This window comes from Uloborus diversus, chromosome 1 (genome assembly GCF_026930045.1).
Source record: "Uloborus diversus isolate 005 chromosome 1, Udiv.v.3.1, whole genome shotgun sequence".
Taxonomy (NCBI): Eukaryota; Metazoa; Arthropoda; class Arachnida; order Araneae; family Uloboridae; genus Uloborus; species Uloborus diversus.
Window position 1 is genome coordinate 182,417,205 of NC_072731.1, and position 19,765 is coordinate 182,436,969.

General features: G+C 31.5%; 1 protein-coding gene across 1 annotated transcript in view; it reads left to right on the forward strand.

The window, feature by feature from the left end:
- The first annotated feature begins 7,632 nt into the window (after nt 1-7,632).
- The window catches only part of LOC129217517 (cyclin-dependent kinases regulatory subunit-like), a 68,484-nt gene continuing 56,351 nt past the window's right edge, over nt 7,633-19,765 (forward strand). The window contains exons 1-2 of the mRNA XM_054851835.1: nt 7,633-7,863; nt 8,107-8,234. Coding sequence (XP_054707810.1) covers nt 7,802-7,863; nt 8,107-8,234 — 190 coding nt within the window. The 5' untranslated portion in view covers nt 7,633-7,801. The remainder of the gene's footprint in view (nt 7,864-8,106; nt 8,235-19,765) is intronic.

The window sequence follows — 19,765 nt, forward strand, 5'->3', positions numbered from 1 at the left end:
TAACGCATTACCTCTTTTTTACACTAATTTTTTAACAGAAGTTCGAGAAGTGGATCAACATGCCTCGGTACATTGGTCTGCATTACCACATGAAAACAAATTGTTACAATTTTAATGATAAATATTACACACTCTTTTGTATTTTTGTGTTTAGAAAGGGGGGGGGGGAATGCAGTTTAAAGATACAAATAACATACTAAATAAACCAAAAATTAAATTAATCGACTTCTACTTTTGTGCTGTTTATAAATGTTATATCTTTTCAAGAATCAGCAAAACTTGGTTTTTCATCAAATTCACTGTTGCTAATACTATAAAACTAAAGTCTTAAAGAAGCAATATTATATAATATTGCTTCTTTAAGACTTTAGTTTTTTTGTGGGTTTTCTAAAAGTGGACCAACGTACCCCAAGTTGTCTTTATGAAGAAATGCTGTCATATTATCTTTTCTTTATGACAAAAATAAAGAAACTACAAATAATTATGAACTAAAAAACTTATTTTGGGAGAAGGATTCAATTTTTTGCTCCATTCTTCGTGAAAAACATTTAAAAAAAAATAAGTTACTGACTTATGTAATTCAACACAGTCTAAATAACAATAAAATTTGTTCAATATAACTACCCCATGTGATTTCATTACAGAATTTGTAGGAATATAGATGCTATTTGTTGGTCCAAAATTAAAATTTTGATAGTATTAGGGGCAGTCAATAAATAACGAGACAGAGGCTATAGAACAGATTTTATTCCACATTCTTTTAAAAAAATGACTGAACTTGCTTAAATGCTTATCCCACTGGGAAATTAAATGCATAGTTGGTTGCTCATAAAAGTCCTTTGGCTGCTGATGGCACCAATTACGCACATGCTTTTACTTCATCGTCCAAATGAAATTGTTGCCTCCGAAGTGCTTTCTTGAGTTTCCCAAAGATGTGAAATCACATGGGGATAGATCTGGACTATAGAGGGGGGGGGGGAGGGGAGTTCAACATTCTCCACTAAAATTAACATAAAAGTTCTTTTTTTTTTGCATTGGCTGTGTGTGGTTTAGTGCTGTCGTGCAAAAGGATGACAGGACGTGAAAGTTTTATTGGAACCGCACACAGCCAATGAAAAAAAAAATAATTTTTACGGAAATCTAAGCGGGAAATCTTGAATCACCCCCTTATAGTTCACATCTATCCCCATGTGATCCCACATGTTTGAGGAACTCAAGAAAGCACTTCAGGGATAATGATTTCCTTTGGACAATGAAGTAAAGAAGTGTTTACGTAATTGGTGCCAGCAGCAGCCAAAACATTTTTATGAGTAGGAACTATACGACTAATTTCCCAGGGGGACAAGTGTTTAAACAAGTTCAGTCATTTTTTTAAAGAATGTGGAATAAAATCTGTTGTATAGCCTCTGTCTTGTTATTTATTGACTGACTTTAATGTTTAAATTATTGAGATTGATTCAACGAGCTCAACTATGCAAACAAGGTTTAGTAATACTCTTATACATCATGGGTAGTTCTCAAAGGTGGAAAAAAAATGTTACTTTTGAGCCATTTTTAAAATTTTGAAAATTATACATCAGTTTTTCTTTTATTTCATAGGATGTACACCTAGAACATCATACACAAACATAAAAAGACAGCAGGTATTTATAAAAATTAATAAATAGCAAATTTAATGATCAGTCTGTAGGTAACTGATTTTGGACATACAGTTGTCCAGTAGGTAAAGTTTCACTTTTTGAACTTTTCCAATGAAAATTTTATCTATTTTTAAATTCTGAAATAAAAAATAGAAGATTTCTGAAGTATATGAATGACTTCGTATACTAGTCTTTAAATAATAAAATTTTGTTATGGTTTCGTAGAATCCAAAAAAAAAACATCCATTTTGCCAGTGCAGGTGATAAAGTCGCCAAAACTGACGCTGTTGGCGAAATACGGAATCCCTCGCTGGTAACCCTTTGCTTATCGTACGCTGTGAGTAGTTGCCAATCGGGGTTTGCTTGCCGATTTTTTTCTGCCTTTGTTTACTGTTCGCTATTATCAAAACTTGTGTTTCTACTGTTATTTATGTCGTGGTCAATGCATAACGTATTAATTGTGAAAAATACCAATGTTAAAAAAATTAACATTACAATGGCCTTTTTTATTAAGGTTACAAGACAGAAGATCATTTATAGTATTGAATAAATGGACAGAATTATCGGCGTCTAGATCGTAACGCAATTTGGACATCTCACATATGTGTTTAAGAAAAATGATTTTGCTTCAAAAATACTGCATAAAAACATATGAAAACACTTTAAAATAATTAAAAATTGATTTTGAAAATCAAAAAATACCTTTAAAATATATAACTCATGTATTAAGTTCTCAAATAATAGCATTGTCCAAATCGTAACTTTTGGACATTCATCAAACTTCCAACTTCCTTTTTTTCTAAAATCGTTTACAAAATAAATAATATGTCTTTACTTTTGTAATTTGTGGAAAATATTATCAAAAAATTATTCAATTTGAGATTTGTGCCATTAGTTTTTTTTAAAACGTATGGAAATAATTAAAAAAAAATTTTTTGTTTTGATGGTTCATTTGCTCAGTTAATGTTTTGAATGTCCAAAAATGGGCCATTTAGCAGAGAAAATATTTTTTAAGGGTATTTAAAGAGCATTTTTTCCATAATTTATGTTAATTCTTGTCTCTATGCAGCATTATAATTTAACTCAAAATTTTTTGAGTAAATTAAAATGAAAGTTATTTGGTGTTAAAGCTTAAAAGTTGATGTCTGTATTTGCTCCCACCTTTTGAGAACTGCCCTCATACTTTAATAGGTTTTGTTGGTTAATAAAAAAAATAATATAACATTTCTCATACCTCTGTTTGTAGGAGTTGTAGCATCATTTGAATGTGAGGAAGCTATGCCACCTCTTCCACGAAATATTTTGCAAGCTTTTAAAGGTTTTGAAAGTTCATGGACTTCTTTCATGACATCTACAGGATAACTATAAGCAACATTGTGCATTAGCAATCTACTTCTTTGTCATTTAAAACATACAACTCTAAAAATACAAAACTAGTACTAATAACCACAAAGCAATCCCAAGCTTTTTTCTTTACAAAAATCTGAAAATTATGAAAAATATTGAAAATTCTGCACTTTAGTCACGCACTACAGAATTTGAAATTGGGCACCAGATTGCTTGAAATAAATAAAAATGGTTAAATCTTTTCGCATAAAGCCCAATATTATTTAACAAGTCTCCTATTTGTTGTTGAATCACTTTGAATATTAGTTATGTAATAATTTCTTGACAAAAAAAAAAAAAAAAAAACCTTAATCTTAAGTAACTAAACCATAATAGCAAATTTACAGGGAACATTCTGTGACTAATCAGTATGAGTTTTAATTACATCATCGGATGTGGTCAAATTAGTTGAGCCATATGACATACGCAGTGGTTCACAACCTTTTTCCTTTTGCAAACCCAATTCAAAATCCGAAAGAAGTTGGCGTACTAAGTAAGTTACAAGCAAAAAAAAGGAAGATTTATTTAGTTTGATGCTGCTCCATAGTTTACAAAAAGAACAAAAACATAATTGCAAAATATAGAATTACAAATATTACTACAAACTAAAATGCATGTGAAACAAATTCACCAAAAAATAAGCCCAGTGATTATTCTTTGAAAAAAAAATTAAATGGATTTTTGTGGAACAAAAAGGCTCAACGTTTGGCTAGAAGCCATCTAAGAATGACATTTTTTTCATTAATGGGGTTTAGAGTTCCAAGTTATTTGACAGTTGAGACTGACAGAAAATTTGCAGATTTTCAGTTGCCAATGAGATACCAACAAATTTAAATGGTGACCAAAAATTTCAGTTTTGATCACCGCATGGGGGTTTGTTTAAAACGAGGAATTTGAACCTGAATTGAATGTGTTTTCATGTATTGGTGATTCAATTTTCAGATTGAAAAAAAAAAAAGTTACCAAATCAGCCCTGGCACAAGCTAGAAATTAGGTCAATTTTTTTGCTTATCATGTCAGATTACTTGAAACTAAAACAGCTGTAAAACAGAGGGGTTTAAAATGAGGGAATGATTCCTTGCTTACATCAGATTTAATGAACATATATAAAAGTAACTCAATTTGAATCTTAATCTAAATCCAATATGAAGTAAATGAAACATTACCTGCAATGCAGCAACTCTATGTTTGAGTAAGCTTGTGCTAAACACAACAATCTTTCAATAGGATAAGTATCTTTATATCTTTCCATAAATTCTCGCTTCAACTCCCAATGATCTCCAGTTTCCCATGGATGACGATAATCTTCAAACTTAAAATTCTCCATACTCTATCAGAGCTAACTAAGCAGAAAGAAGAAACATTTAATTTTCTTACAAATGAATTATTTCAATGTCAAAACAAAAAGTTTAAACTACAACAACAAAATTGTATAAATGGTAGAGACTTATGGAAAACATTACAGTGGAAAAAAACTTTATTCCAAGAGATTATAACCAAGTGCATTACTTCTTCACACCGCAGCTGGTTTTTTATAATGTAAGGGAAAGAACCTAATGAATTTGAAAATAGGCATTAAACAGCAACATGAATAACAAAACAGCAACGTTTATGCATTATCCCATCGAAGATGAAGATTCCTGTCTTGAGCTAATTTTTTGTCAGATAAAATCTCCTCATTAATTATTGCATTTAAAATAGCAAAATATAATATAAAATCTTTGTAGAATAATAGTCTTGTCCACTGCTGCAGTTGCCAAAAAATATTTGAGGTCTTGTCTAAAATTGGCAGGAAGAGTATCATTTAGCATCTACTTTTATTGCATGAGAATTGTCAACTTGATAGCAACTATATATCACCAAACAATAAAAACTTTTATAAGTAGAGGAAGAAAAACAAATGTGTAGCCAGGTTTTGTCTTTAAATGTCAGCATATCTCTACAAATCAATTTCTTTTGCTGTCTCTCCAAATCTGTTTCTATAGGCCTTAGGCCTCCCTTTCAGTTAGTCGGGCCCTGCCAACTGGACACCCTTACTATGGGGACAATATTTAATTCCCCAATTCTACGGCAAATAAAATTATTAAACTCGTCCTGCGGACACCCCTCTATTGTGAACTATTAGTGTCGGCATTAGAGGGGTTTTACTGTATTTGAATGCAATTTGAGGCCTTTTCAATTGCATTAATAAAGGGCTTTTATAAATGTTAAAGTCTATACTACTCATAACCACTTGGGCTGGGGAGGGATCACCAAAAACCGGTGTGCATCCCACATCTTTAAACCAGTTTAGAATTTTTCTCTAAACCAATGTATCGAAACAAACACCGGTCCAGGGTTACTGATGTTTTAATATCTAATTTTTTTACAGAAATGTTACATTAGCAGCGTGTCAAATCAATCTGCTTAACAATGAAGGTGCAAAGAATTAGACTACCCAGAAATATATAAGAAATGCATTTTAGTTTGACGAACTAGCAAGTGTATCAGCCACTTGCAAGAAAAAAAGAACAAATATATTTTATAATTTATAGAGCAAAATAGCAACAAAGAATGCAAAAATGTATTTTGGCATTAAAAGCAGTGGAGTTCTTTACACAGGTGACACACGGGTCGGTAACTTGAAGTGTCATCGCCCCAAAAAAAAAAAAAAAAAACTATGTTTTACCTAAATACGAAATTTAAATAATTTTCAGAAACAACTTATTCCCATTTTTGTGGCTTAAGAAAGGTTTGGAAGACAAATATAAACTGTAAATCCATTTTATGCAAAATTTGCCCTTGAAGCGTCAAAATCATTTTTAAAGGGTGCTTTTGAAAACTTTTCAGTTTTAGGAGGTATTGTTAGCAGAGTTTGCCGATATATATCATGATATATATCACAACATATATCCAATATTTATTTTGAAAATATCATGATATTTTGATATTTTCCATATTTATTTTTTCAACTACGGTATTTTCAAAATAAAATTTATATAAGTTGTAGTGATATTGTTCATTTATTATTAAAAATAACCAAAAAGTTACGTACTATATTTTTATGATGTATTAATACATCATTATATAACAAAGTAATATAGTATTCCTTTAATTTTAAATTTATATTCATAAAATTATTAGTAATGCAACAATTTCAATTCATGTTAAAAGTGCCTAAGTAAACATTAAACGTTGGTAAAAAAAAAAAAGAAAATGTCTTATGACTGCGCACCACCGACTAAGGCATTATTTTATTTCTGAAAAACTAGCTAACAGAAGAAAAATGAATAAAACAGCTAATGCTAAATTAACTCCATTAAAATTGATTGAAACATTAAATGAAATATTAAATATAAATAATGAAAGAAACCTTACTTCAAAGTCTAAATATTATAATAACAATGTAAGGAAAGAAAAGAAAGAGTGATTTTAGGATTCCTTTTCTATTTTGAAGTTCAGTTTGGGCTGATTGAAAATATCGGATATAAATAAAAATATCCGATATGTATCAAAATATCGGATATTTTCGAAAATATCATATTTTCGAACATTGGTTGTTAGCCCAAAATTTTCGGAAATTTGGGAACCTAAACATCACCTTCTACCAAACATGGCGATGATAAATAAAATTAAAAGAAATCGCCAAGATCAAATAAGCGTCAAGTGAAGCATCTCTAACATAAACTGTTTTGAGAAAAACAAAGTTTGATATGAAATTATTTGAAACACGAAAGCAATATTTTGGAAAATCAGAGTGAAGATTTTCATACATCTGGAGCAATTTGTTTCAATCAAGAATCAAATGCAGTTTATTCAACAAATTCAAAAGATGTTCATTTGAAACTATGTTTCCAAAAAAGCAGCTTTAAAAACTTACAACTTATTTACATTAATTTTTTGGAGCGGAGTAAGGCTCTAACCACTTGCGGGACTTGCTACTTGGTACAGTATGTTATACGTTTAGGCGCATAAAAGATGTGAGAGTCTTAATACCAGAAGTCTCTTCTTTTCTTGTAAAGATTCTATCGACCAGAAGTCTACACATCAAAGAGGGGTTTAAAGATAAAAATTTCCTCTATTTTTGTATTTTATCCATTTTCTTCTGAAAGCAAAAGGTTTTTGCCAACCAAATGTAACCAAGGTTGCGTTCGACGAACTTCACCGGTCTACCGGTAAGTCACCAGTTACAAACCGCAGCTTTCTATCATCTATCGGTTACCTCACCGGTTACCATTTTAAGCTGTTGATTGGTGGATTGGAGCACGTGTTCATTAGCTGTCACGTGATTAATTAGCCGGAAGCTACCGGTAGAGCTCGTCAAACGTTAGCCCAATGTCACGTTCACCGACCTTGACCGGTAGCTACCGATAAGTTGATCACGTGACAACTAATGACGTGAGACTAAGAACGCGAATAAATAAACATATGCAGGTAAAAAAATACTTATTGGTCAAAAATGTCATGTGCTTCAATCAACTTATCATCCAACTTAAATTAAGGTCTACCGGTTGATCATAGAACGCTGCGGTTAGTCACTGGTAGACCAATCAATCGAGGTCGGCGCACGCACCCAGAGTGAAAAGCAGAAGCGCAGAAGAGCCTAATAGACTCGTTGTTGTGTACATGGCGGTAAATATAAGAATTTCTGTACAGCTGCTTGTCAGTCTTCGCTAAGAAATGGCCAATGAATGAATCGGGATTTCATATCGTGAGAATAATAATTTAATTTATTTGAAATAGATAGCAAGTTCTGTGACCAAAAAATTTTGACGCAGTTTTGTAATAGAGTTGTCATGTCAGAAGAAACAAATATTCTTTATTCAGATAAATATTTTGATGATAAGTATGAATACAGGTAATTATTGATAACTAACCCAGCAAATTTTCGATCTGTTGTAAATTGCCTTATCGTGTAAAAATGTACAAACTCATGCATGAGAATTACTTTTTTTATGCATTATTTTCTTATTTAAAAAAAAAAAAAACTAATTATGTTAAAAGTTTTATCCAGCAATTGCAAGGGATTTTTTTTTAATTATCAAAATGTGAGTCAGCTATGAGACTAATTGTTTCCTATCTTTAATTTCTCATTTAATAGACATGTCATGCTTCCTGCTGATGTTGCAGAACTTGTTCCTCGAAATCATTTGATGACAGAAACTGAATGGCGTAATCTTGGTGTTCAACAATCTCCTTATTGGACACATTATATGGTTCATTCACCAGGTTCGTTAAATAATCTATTATTATTAACACTAAATGTCCATGCTTTGGGTTATTAAAATGCGCTTGATCCCCTGATTCAGGGGCATAGTGGGGATGGGGTGGTTCCAGACATTTAATCCAGGAGTAAAAAAATGTTTAAAAATTATATATTAAAATTAAATAATTATGTAAATATAATCAAAAATTATCTAATAGTGATTTTGATTAACTAATTAGTTCTTTAATAATTAATTTATATTGCACCAGAATTGTTCTTTTGGGAGTTATGACATTTTTATATGGGATCTCCATCACAATCTGATGACCATCCGGCTCAACAGAAAAGTGGACTGCATACATTTGTATACAGTCTGTAATATATCATGTGGTGTTTATGACATGTTAACAATTACAAATGCATGCGACAGGGACTTTTAGAATAACTGTCGGGTGAATAAAAGGAAAATAATCGCAATTGAAAAAATAATTTACAATCACAACCTCAAAAATAAATTATTAACCTTAAAGACTACAAATTCATTAAATGGTTGGTAAAAAATTTTACACGAAAATATAAATCTGTCATGCAATTCATTAAATTATTACCAAAATCAAATATTTAATCACAAATGTTATGGGATTAAAAATGGTAACTTTGATCATGCAAATATGTTAAGTCTCTTAATAAATTGTATATATCAAAGATTGTTTGCCTCCAATAAGATAAATAAAAAGCTTTGTGCTGAAAAGTAAACTTTTGTTGGATGTCTTTTCATCCATAAGTTCATTTCTTTTGCATTGAAAAAAGCATTCCTTGTAATGCAGAAACACGTGTCTGCAAAAAATCTGCAATTTGTGCTTTTTCGCTTTGTTATTTCTTACTTTATGGGTCATTCCATGTCAAATCAACCAAAAAAATATTATTTTCAAATTTACCATCTCAGATTTTCATGAAAATTTCAGGGATTATAACTGTTTGACATTCTAAATTCAGATCTACTTTTAAAAAAATCTATCTTTTTTGGTTAATGAGTCATTGAATTTTTAAATGTGTAAAAACTCGTGTTTTTTTACTCATCTGTTGTGCTTAAAAATGTTACAATTTTAGTTCTATGGGGTCAATACATTTGGTTAACAGCTCATTTTAAAGAGAATTGCATGAGCTTTAATTTGACATGCAACTTGCATATTTCTCTTAAATTTTTAATATTTTTTTTTTTTAAAGTTGGTGTTTTTTAAAAATCTTGACCAAAAAAAAAAGCTTTTTAAAAATCTTGAATTGCATATTTCTCTTAAATTTTTAATATTTTTTTTTTTTAAAGTTGGTGTTTTTTAAAAATCTTGAAAAAAAATATGTTTTTTAATATGTTTTAATAAATACATCCTAAAAATTTCAGAGTGGGGACATAATGGGATCAGCAGTTATTGTAATGGTGCTACTTAGCATTTTTGTTTAAAAATTAAAAAAACAATAAATAAATAAGAAATACTGGAACTGATGTGATATACTCCACCCTTGGCGACTTTTTCCTGTTGGCGCCAAGAAAGCGTCGCCAAGAAAACGATGTATGACGACATATGTCATACATCGTTCTTAGCGATGCTTTTTTAGCGCCAACAGGAAAAAATCAGATAAGAAAACATGATCAAAGCACTTCAGAACACAATATATATAAAAACAACATAAAAGCACAACAAAAAGCATCACGAATATATGCTTCAAAAATGTACAGGGCCGGGGTTTTTTGTAAACATATTAAAATACAATGAAATAAATTATTGTATTAATTACAAGTCGAAATTAATGCATTAATTTTTTTTTTCATCATTTCTCCGGGATACGAGCCCTCGGTCTCATAGTACTTTCGTAATGAGACCCTCGGCTCGCCGGCCCTGCCTCGGTCTCATTACGAAAGTAATATGAGACCTCTGGCTCGCCTGGACCTCGGTCCGTTATCCCTCCGACTGTTAATATACATTACATTCGGAGTATGGTCACAGTTATGTATATTTTCATGGAGACACCCAAGGGTGGCTCCTTCCGTTCAGTGTACAATAATGACACAGTTTTAAGTGTGAAATATGCACCATTATTGTGCAGATTTATTAATAAAATTCAGCATTTTTAAGAGTACAACCGAAAGAACTTTCAATTGTTAACATAAAATTCAGTACCTAAAGGAGGAACGTTAATAGAATGTCTAAATAATTCGTGGCATCGATAAGAATTAACTTTTAGAACAAAATAACCGTACTATTTCTGTAAAATTAATTTACATACAGTAAAAACTACAAGAACCCCTCAAGGATTTGTAAAAAACAAAGAATTTTGGAAGTGAGAGGTTTTTTTTTGAATTCTAAAATAAAGAACTTACCTTTTTATATGGTATAAATATTCACACTCAGTCTAAAACAATACATCATATGACAATGGCACGTTACAGATACACACCACGTTGGAGTTAACTTTTAATTAACCTTCAAGTTTGAAGAAACTGGTATTTTCTAATGTTTTTACTTCAAAACACAACTACTGAATTTAAACTAACACAAAATAAGCATTCCTGTAAGGTATATTGCACGAAACAACACCACGTCGTAAAATCCCCCTAAGAGCGGAACATATGTGCACCTACCTCCACGGATACACGGTGCGAAAAGAATTAGTTCACATCTGTACTTCCCAGGTATATTCTGCAGGGTTACTAGGGCTACCGGAAAAAGTTTTATCGCCAACGTTGGCGATTTTCGAAATGAGCTAAAAATTCTATCCTCGCCAAGGGGGGGGGGGGTATATCACATCTGTACCAAAATACTTTTTTAAATGCACAAAACTATTTTTAACAATTTAAATTTATTTCAAAATATACATGTTTTAGTTTTTTTTTTTAAATAATATTATAAACATTTTGTAGTAAAACTATAAATAGTTCAATTAATTAAAAAACCTTTAAATTTTAAAAAAATCTTAAATTTTGGTTATCTTTTATTCCTTCAAAGTTCAGTAAACAGAACTAGCACAGAAACTTCGAGGATTTAATTTTGAAATGTCTAAACACAAAGTAGAATTCAATACATAAAAGTACCTAAAGAAGCCTAGAGTGCCAAACCAGTTTGTTTGGCACTCTAGGCTTCTTTAAGAGGTTTTCCACCTCCAGCTCAGTCACTCCTATGCCTGGCTGATGAGTGCTAATAAGCACGAAACTGCAGTCCTTGGCTGGAATTGACTGAGCTGGCGGTGTATTTTATGCAAATAGTTGAGTTCCTAAAACTTCAGTGATCTTAGTTAATTTTGTCTGGGGGTACTTCTTTTCACTAAGACGAATTTTTTTTATTGGAGTTTCATCAATTACTCCAAGACTTTCATTTAAAATTTTAATAGCTTTAGACTTTTCTGGAGTTGAAATTTCAGTCTCATGATCTGTTTCACTCAGAGCTTCATCTGAACTTTCTTTATAATCTGAGGTAACTAAAGGTAATTTTTGTACAGCTCTTTAGCAAGTATCACATATTTTATAGCCTTTAATTACTTCCTTATGATGCTTTGATACATTATTACTCACAGTTCTTAAATTTTTCTTGTAATAGTCATGTCCAGGCTTCTTAAATGGATTGCAGCACTACAAAGAAATAATTTTTGAAGTCCTTGCTTCAGTCATTTTTTTTTCTTTAAAGCTTGGTTAAAAGTTTATTATTAAATTCCAATAAGCACTCTTCAAAATTTGCACAAAAATATTTTAAAATAATCAACTTTTATAACTATTAAAATATGAGAACATCTATTGAAAAACAAACAATTAAGCAAAATTTAAAAAAGCACAATTATCAATACATCAAACACAACCTACTTTACTATTTGAAAGCCAGTATAAGATTGAATAGCTTCCTTCAGCTATTGGACTTAATGTGTCACACACCTGTTTGAACATGTCAGGGAGTGTTTCAACACGTGTGTAAACAAGCTGCTGCATGATCTGCCTGTTCTTTAAATGGTTTTAATGCATTTCATTTTCAATTTTAATTATTTTAATTTATATCATAATTTGAAATAAAATGTTGCCAAATTAGAAGTTGCTTAGTTAAAAATAAAATTAAAAAATAATTTAAAAAAAATTTAAAATAAAAGTAATTTTAAAAAGTAAGAGATTAATTTAAAAAATATGATTTTAAAAAAGAAAATAATCTAAAAAAATCTCTAATAAAAAACATATATATATATATATATTTACAAAAAAAGTGTCATTGCATTATTTGCTATAACTGCTGATCCCATCATGTCCCCACTCTGAAATTTTTAGGATGTATTTATTAAAACATATTAAAAAACATATGTTTTACTAAAATAAATAACTAATAAAATAAACTATGAAATAACTAATAAAATAAACTATAAAAAGACACTAACTTTTAAAAAATTTAAATTTTAAAATTAAAAAAAAATATTAAAAATTTAAGAGGAATATGCAAGTTGTATGTCAAATTAAAGCTCATGCAATTCTCTTTAAAATGAACTGTTAACCAACTGTATTGACCCTATAGAACTAAAATTGTAGCATTTTTAAGCACAACAGATGAGTAAAAAAACGTGAGTTTTTACACATTTAAAAAATTAATAACTCATTAACCAAAAAAGATAGATTTTTTAAAAAGTAGATCTGAATTTAGAATGTCAAACAGTATAATCCCTGAAAGTTTCATGAAAATCTGAGATGGTCATTTTGAGTGATTGGTTGATTTGACCCTTATTGTTTACCTCCGTTAAACCATCTTTTAAAACTGTTACTCCTAATAAGAGTCATTGGCATTCTGTGACGGACCAAAGGGTAAAAAAAATTACGACTTTCTTGAGAAGTTAATGGATTTAAAAAAAAAATGTAATCAGATTTCTTTTATTCAGATTGGATGTTTTGATTTCTTAAAAAAAGACTTAAAATAGCTGCTTTGACCACTCACTTTTTTGATGCACCAGCAGCCTATGCTGGTGCATAAAAAGTTCAAAAGTGATTGGAAGTTCAAATTTTCAGACTGAGTAAGAGAGTATTTGAATAGATAAAAGTGGTCAAATGCGGATAAAAACTCATAGAAAATCAATTTAAGTTAGAACAGTTTCTCTGACTAATAAAAAGGTAACCTTTGGGAAATTCAGAATTTTGAAAAGAATTTCTAAGGTTTAAGTTTAAAAATGATTTAAATCAATTATTTTTTTAGTTAAAAAAAAATCCTTTAACAGAGATGAGATTTTTTCGGCTTTTTCTGTTGGTTTTTAAAACTTTTCCTCCTTTTTTGCCTCTTTCAAGCATTATTTTGCTCAAAAATCGGAAAACGATAAGATTTTTAAAAATTTTTGGTCAACGACATCAAACACGTACTGCTCCGAAAGTTGCATGCCTCGTTTGAGATTTCAATTTTTTTGCATCCTGCAAGTATTTCAATTATTTTTAATGTTGGGTGGTTTTTTACTATATGCTACCTTATATCTGCTTATTTTATTCATCATTTCAATAATATTTTTATTTCTTTAATTTATTTTAGAAAAAATGCCAAAGTCAATCAAGAAACATAGCTTAGCACTCACAGTCTCGAATTTATTAAAACTTGGCATGGTAACTTTTTTTTGTGTATTTATGAAAGTAAAAAATATGCATGATGAATCTCAAATAGTTTAGGCTGTACAGCCTATTAAAAGTTTTGAGATTTCCTGATTAAATGAGACAGCTGCAAGTTGTACTTTTGATTCCGAAACCGTATTAGGAAGTTTTTAAAAACAAATTTTGGGTTCAATGCAAGGAAAAAGATAACCAATTGTTTATATACAAATATATTTACAAGAAATGCACCATCTGCCCGGCATAGGAAATGAATGAGCTGGAGGTGGAAAACCTCTTAACGGCGCCAAGAGTGCTAAACAAACTGGTAGCTAATATAAAATCAACACATTTGGCACTCTTGGCTCCGTTAAGAGGTTTTCCACCTCCAACTCATTCATTTCCTATGCCTGGCTGATGAGTACTAATAAGCACGAAACTGCAGTCCTCGGCTGGAATTGACTGAGCTGGCGGTGTATTTCTTGTATTTCTGCCTTAGCCCTGGCTATAGGGCGGTAACTTACTGAAATTACCATGCCTTGCCTTCAATCTTCAAGTTGAACAGAACCATTGCTTCGGTCACTCGTCTGGTCTGTGTTGATTCTATATTAGCTGCTAGTTTGTTTGGCACTCTTTGCTTCGTTAAGAGGTTTTCCACCTCCAGCTCATTCATTTCCTATGCCAGCTGATGAGTGCTAATAAGCACGAAACTTCAGTCCTCGGCTGGAATTGACTGAGCTGCGGTGTATTTCTTGTATTTCTGCCTTAGCCGTGGCTATAGGGTGGTAACGTACTGAAACAAATACATTTATTTTCAATTCTTACTATGAAAAAGTATGTCCTACCACATGAAGAAAATTTAGATTTTTCTCTCTGTTGTAAATCTTTACTTTACAAACAGACCTAATTTTAAAATTTATGTTCTCACTCGTTTAACGCTATGAACTGAAATGTTTTTAATGAAAAAAAATTATTTTTTTTCTAAAAAATATGAAATGTTGACACTATTGTGTGATGCAGCCAAGATTGACCTCTGGCTCCCCCAACCCTTTGTTCAAGGACTCAGGGGTTAGAAATTGTTGCCTCTTTTTCAAAATGTGGATTTATTTAAGAATAAACACTCTTACAAGAAATGGTACGATGCTGCAAATTGTACAAAATTGTTTCTTATACTTAATTAAATACGTATTACCTTTAAAATTTTCACGAAATTTTTTTGGATATCATCCCTTTTACGAAATTTTTTTGGATTTCGTCCTTTTTGCTCTCTGACCACTCTCATCCCTGATTTAAGTAATAATTGAAATCGCTGATTTAATGAAATTGATTTAAATCAACACCCTGCAATGAACATGATTAAAAACCCATTGTGCACAAATAACAACCTAGGACTTATTTCTCAAAATTTATTACTATATGACAGCTGGGTTTTTTCCCCATCAAACTAATAAAATTTATTTGTGAAAATTGAAAATTCAAGTTCCCCCCCCCCCCCCCTTCCTTAAGATATTACTAAAGGTCATCTAAACTTTCACTTTTAGGACTTCAATTCCAAAAAAATTTCCGGGGGGAGAGCAACCGAAAAAGGTTTCTCAACCCTCTCCTCCCACAAGCATTACCGATCTTTTAAAACCTGCGTTTTAAAAGTTAACTTCAAAATTTTTTCAGGGGAAGTTCTCTCTACTAGGACTGGGTGATATCAGAATTTTAATACTGCGATATATCGCTCTCCAAATATCGATATATCGAAAATATCCTTTGAGGGGAGGGGTGGTAAGGATTGAAAAACAACAAAAAACATTTCCAAATATAATATTTCTCCAATTCAAAACTTTCCTGGAGGGGGGGGGGGAGGGCATGCTCAATGGTATAGCTCAATACATGACAAAAATGCTTCACAACGAAAAGATTTTAAATATTCAATTCAATCTTTTATTTAAATCTTTCAATTTGAGCAGTCTAATAATTTGAATGTACTTTGAACTATATTTCATATTGATGTCTTAAATAGTTTGTTTTTAGTCACTTAATAGCTTTTGCTTTAAGACTTTTACTTTTTAGTTGAGTAAGATTAAGTAAAATACTAATAATAAATCTTTAAAGAATGCAGCTATAAATGCACTGCAATTTGATGTGTAACTTAAATATTTTTGGGGAAAAAAATTAAAATTAAAAAATTTATTTATTTATTTATTTATTTATTTTTTTTTTGAAAAAATCTGAATATTATGAAAATTAATGCAGTAAACTTCTTTTTTTGGCATTTTTAAATAAATTTTAAAAAAATTTTTATTTTAATGAAATTTTTCATAATTTTTAAAATTTACAAGTTATGTATATTATTCATTTATGTTACATTAGTAAATAAAAAAAATGCTTAAAAATTTTACTTACTTTTTATCTTCATCTGACGGTCTTAGAGAATCTTGGTAAACCATCCAATAAATGTCATCAATCGACAAGCTCAGCTTTTTCAATCATGGTACTTGTTACTCTTCTGAAAATGCGTAGAACTTTCACCAAGAACCCATACTTGTGAATGGTAGAACTCAATTCCATCTTCGTTAGTGTGTACAACTTTCACAAACAACACTATGTCATTGCTTTAACGTTAATGCGTACAACTTTCACAAAAAACACTAGGTCCTCGCATTAATGTTAATGCGTACAACTTTCATGAAAAACACTATATCCGCGCATTAACAGTAATGTCTGCCGAGAAGTTCAAATCAGGGTTGCTGGCTATTACGCTTTAAAATTCGATTACCGTGTTATGATCGGAATAAAAAAATTTCCCTCTTATGATAATATCAAAGATAAAGCTACTATTTTCATTCAGTTTTTAGATGCGCTCTTTCTGATACGACAGCTCGGATAGAAATGATTGAGCTGGCAGCGTATTTTATTTAATCTCATTAGGTTTTTTTCGTTTTTCATTTCTTTTTTAATACAAACATTTCTGTTCAGTATATTTCGCAAACCTTTTATTCCAAATATATATCAATGGTTTACGTAAATCAATGGTTTACGTTTAATTAGAATTATAAACCGTGTTGATACCTCTATTGGTTAATTTTTAATTGTTGCATTAAGATGCTTTTTTAACCAACACGCATTCACTTTTCAGGCCCCACGAGAGGCCATATCAGCCTTGTCAGAAACTAGGGACGCGGTCCTTAGACGGGCCCCGCTCTTGAAAACTTTTTAGGGGGGTGGGATCCGGAGACCAATCTGACAATGGGTCCACCTTGATCTTCGGCGGCCCTGTAGTTAATTTTCCCTTGTATTATAATTAAAAGTAAAATAACTGATTGAATAATGCAGTTAATTTCTTGAAATTTCAAGCCCTCATCCATCACACAGAACTATAAAAAGTTATGTATTTTTGAGTCAGTATTTCAATTTCTCCGTAATTATGTCCCGTATTTCTGTTTCAACTGATATATCGGACTCGGACGGATAGAATTCTATCGTTGCAGTGGTAATAGTTATATATTGATATATGACGATATATCGGTATATTGCCCAGCCCTACTCTCTACCAGGTCATAAAACTGGTCAATAAAAGTCAGTATTTTAAAAATTGGTCAGTATTTACAGAAATTATGTGGTAAAGTCAGTTTTTTTTTTTAACAAATTTGCTAAATAATTAGTTTTAAGATAATATTCACTAGGACTCGACCGATGCATCGGTGCCGATGGTTCAACATTTTAGCCATCGGCATCGGCGGCCGATGCTAACTTGCAGGAAACATCGGCCCATCGGCCTTAAAAAACATTGAAAAGCCGATGGAATTGGCCGATGTTTTTGAAAAAAAAAAGGACCTTTGTTGTTTTACTTTTTAATACAAAGTAAAGGGAGTTATTGTTTTCATATAAAATTGTTTACTTAAATTTCAGTATGAATTTCTATTTTAATCACCCCTGAATGAGTTTTTAATACTGCATTCAGGTACCAAACAAGTTAATTATTGCGTTGTTTCTTGCGGCTGGATGTACGTATGTATCTCTCATAAGTCATAACTCAAAAATGGTAAGCTGCAGAAGGCTAAATTTTCGCACATGGGATGTGCGTACGTTTCAGTTGTGCACTTCCCTTTTTGTTTTTGATCGGGTGTTCTAAAAAGCCTATTTACTCATTTTTGTGGCTATTTATTACTTATTTCAATGGAAAATTAATATAGCGTCTCAGACTGACGATCATTTGGTGATGTATTGCCGAATTGGAGGTCATGGAAAAAATATGCGATGGCGAAACCGGTTTAGTTTCATTTTGTTAGACTCCCGTTAAACCGACGGTAATTTTTAATTTTTCGATATTTGTAATATGAATCACAGTAATACAGTCTTTTCTGTATCGCTTCGACGGAGCTACAAGTTTGGAGCCCGTCGAAGTACATTTTGGGGCCCTATTTCTCTATCACAGAAGTTGTAAAACATTTATCATAAGCATTTTTGTAACTCCTACGATGCCCCTATGGTTATGGGCCTCTCGCGCAATTGCAACATTTGCTATTTTTTAAATCCGCCACTGCACGTCAAAACAAACTCGGGTGCAAGTTTTAAAAGGGTTTTTCTGCTCAATGTTTATGATTGTTTTGAACTGTATTTTTATGACTATTTTTTGTATTTCCAAGAACACTTGCGTGCCCTTCCTCCCACTCCCTCAATTTCTGAAATTAAACTCTAGGCTGTACTTCTTAGTTGTTTAAAACTAACACCATTCTTAAAATTAGAGATTTTTTTTTTTTTTTCAAGCTTTATATATTGTTTAGGAAGAATTTAGAGCATTAACCCCTTCAGTCGGAATTATGAAATATTGGACCAAAAATTTTGATATTTGGTACACAGTGTACTATAGTAAAGGGTATCTTATTGACAAAATTTTGAGTTTGTAGGAGAAAAATTAAGAGAGTTATGGCACGTCCAATATTCCTGACTTATATTTTTGAAATAAATATTTCATATGCAAAAACGATAAAATACCGAACAAACTTCATTATAAAATGTTCTACAAACAATTATAAAACATAATATAAGTGTTTGAAACTATTAATTAAAGATTGTATATTTTTAAAAAAAATCAGGAAAAAACCTCGCTTTTGAAATGAAAATCCATTGTTGGAAAAATGAGCCACTCTCTATCTCTCAATCCTTATATGTCAGTGTTGTCAACCCCAAAACGAAAAATTACTTCAAATTATAATAAGTAGAATGTACTACAAAAAAAATCAAGTACAAAAAAAATCAACAAATTAAATCAATTATTAAATGATTAGCAGCTGTTTAAAAGTCTGAAGAGGTTAATGTAAGAAATTGATTAAAGACGTTTTGAATGGTGACATAATTCGGAAATCAAAGGCACTTTTGAATTTTTTCTTCAGAAGTGCTGAAGTAGATTCAGAAACTCTTCCGAGGCGTTGGTGGTAGCGGTTCTGTACTAAAAAAATGAGACTGCAGTTGGGGCTGAAGTTTAATGTTTTGAGTTACTCCAAAATCGGAGGGTGTCCCCTCAAGCTCACCCTCGTCGTTTCAAGCATTTCTTAAATATTTAGCGATTATTTATTTTGGCTAAGAAATGTCATTTTGCGTATTTCTTATACTTGTTTCAATGATCCTTCAAATCCCTGACAATCTTAACAATTTATTTCTGTTAGATTTTTTTGAGCAATCACGATTGCTTATTGTTCTCATGTGACTGTCCTTGACGTTAGGCTGATTTTATTCCCCCCCCCCCCCCCGCTTCACTCTGCCGCACTCCCGCCCACCGTCCTCTGCAGACGCGGCTCCTCCGGTCCTGAGCAATGTCCTCCGAAATCCGCTTCTCCTGGTCAGTGGCGTCCATGTCCTACACAGCTCACACACACACACACGCCTATGTGCATACACAAGTCTATGCACACACGAGCCTACACATGTACAAGCACCTACACACAGAGAGACATACACGCCTACGTGTGTGCACAG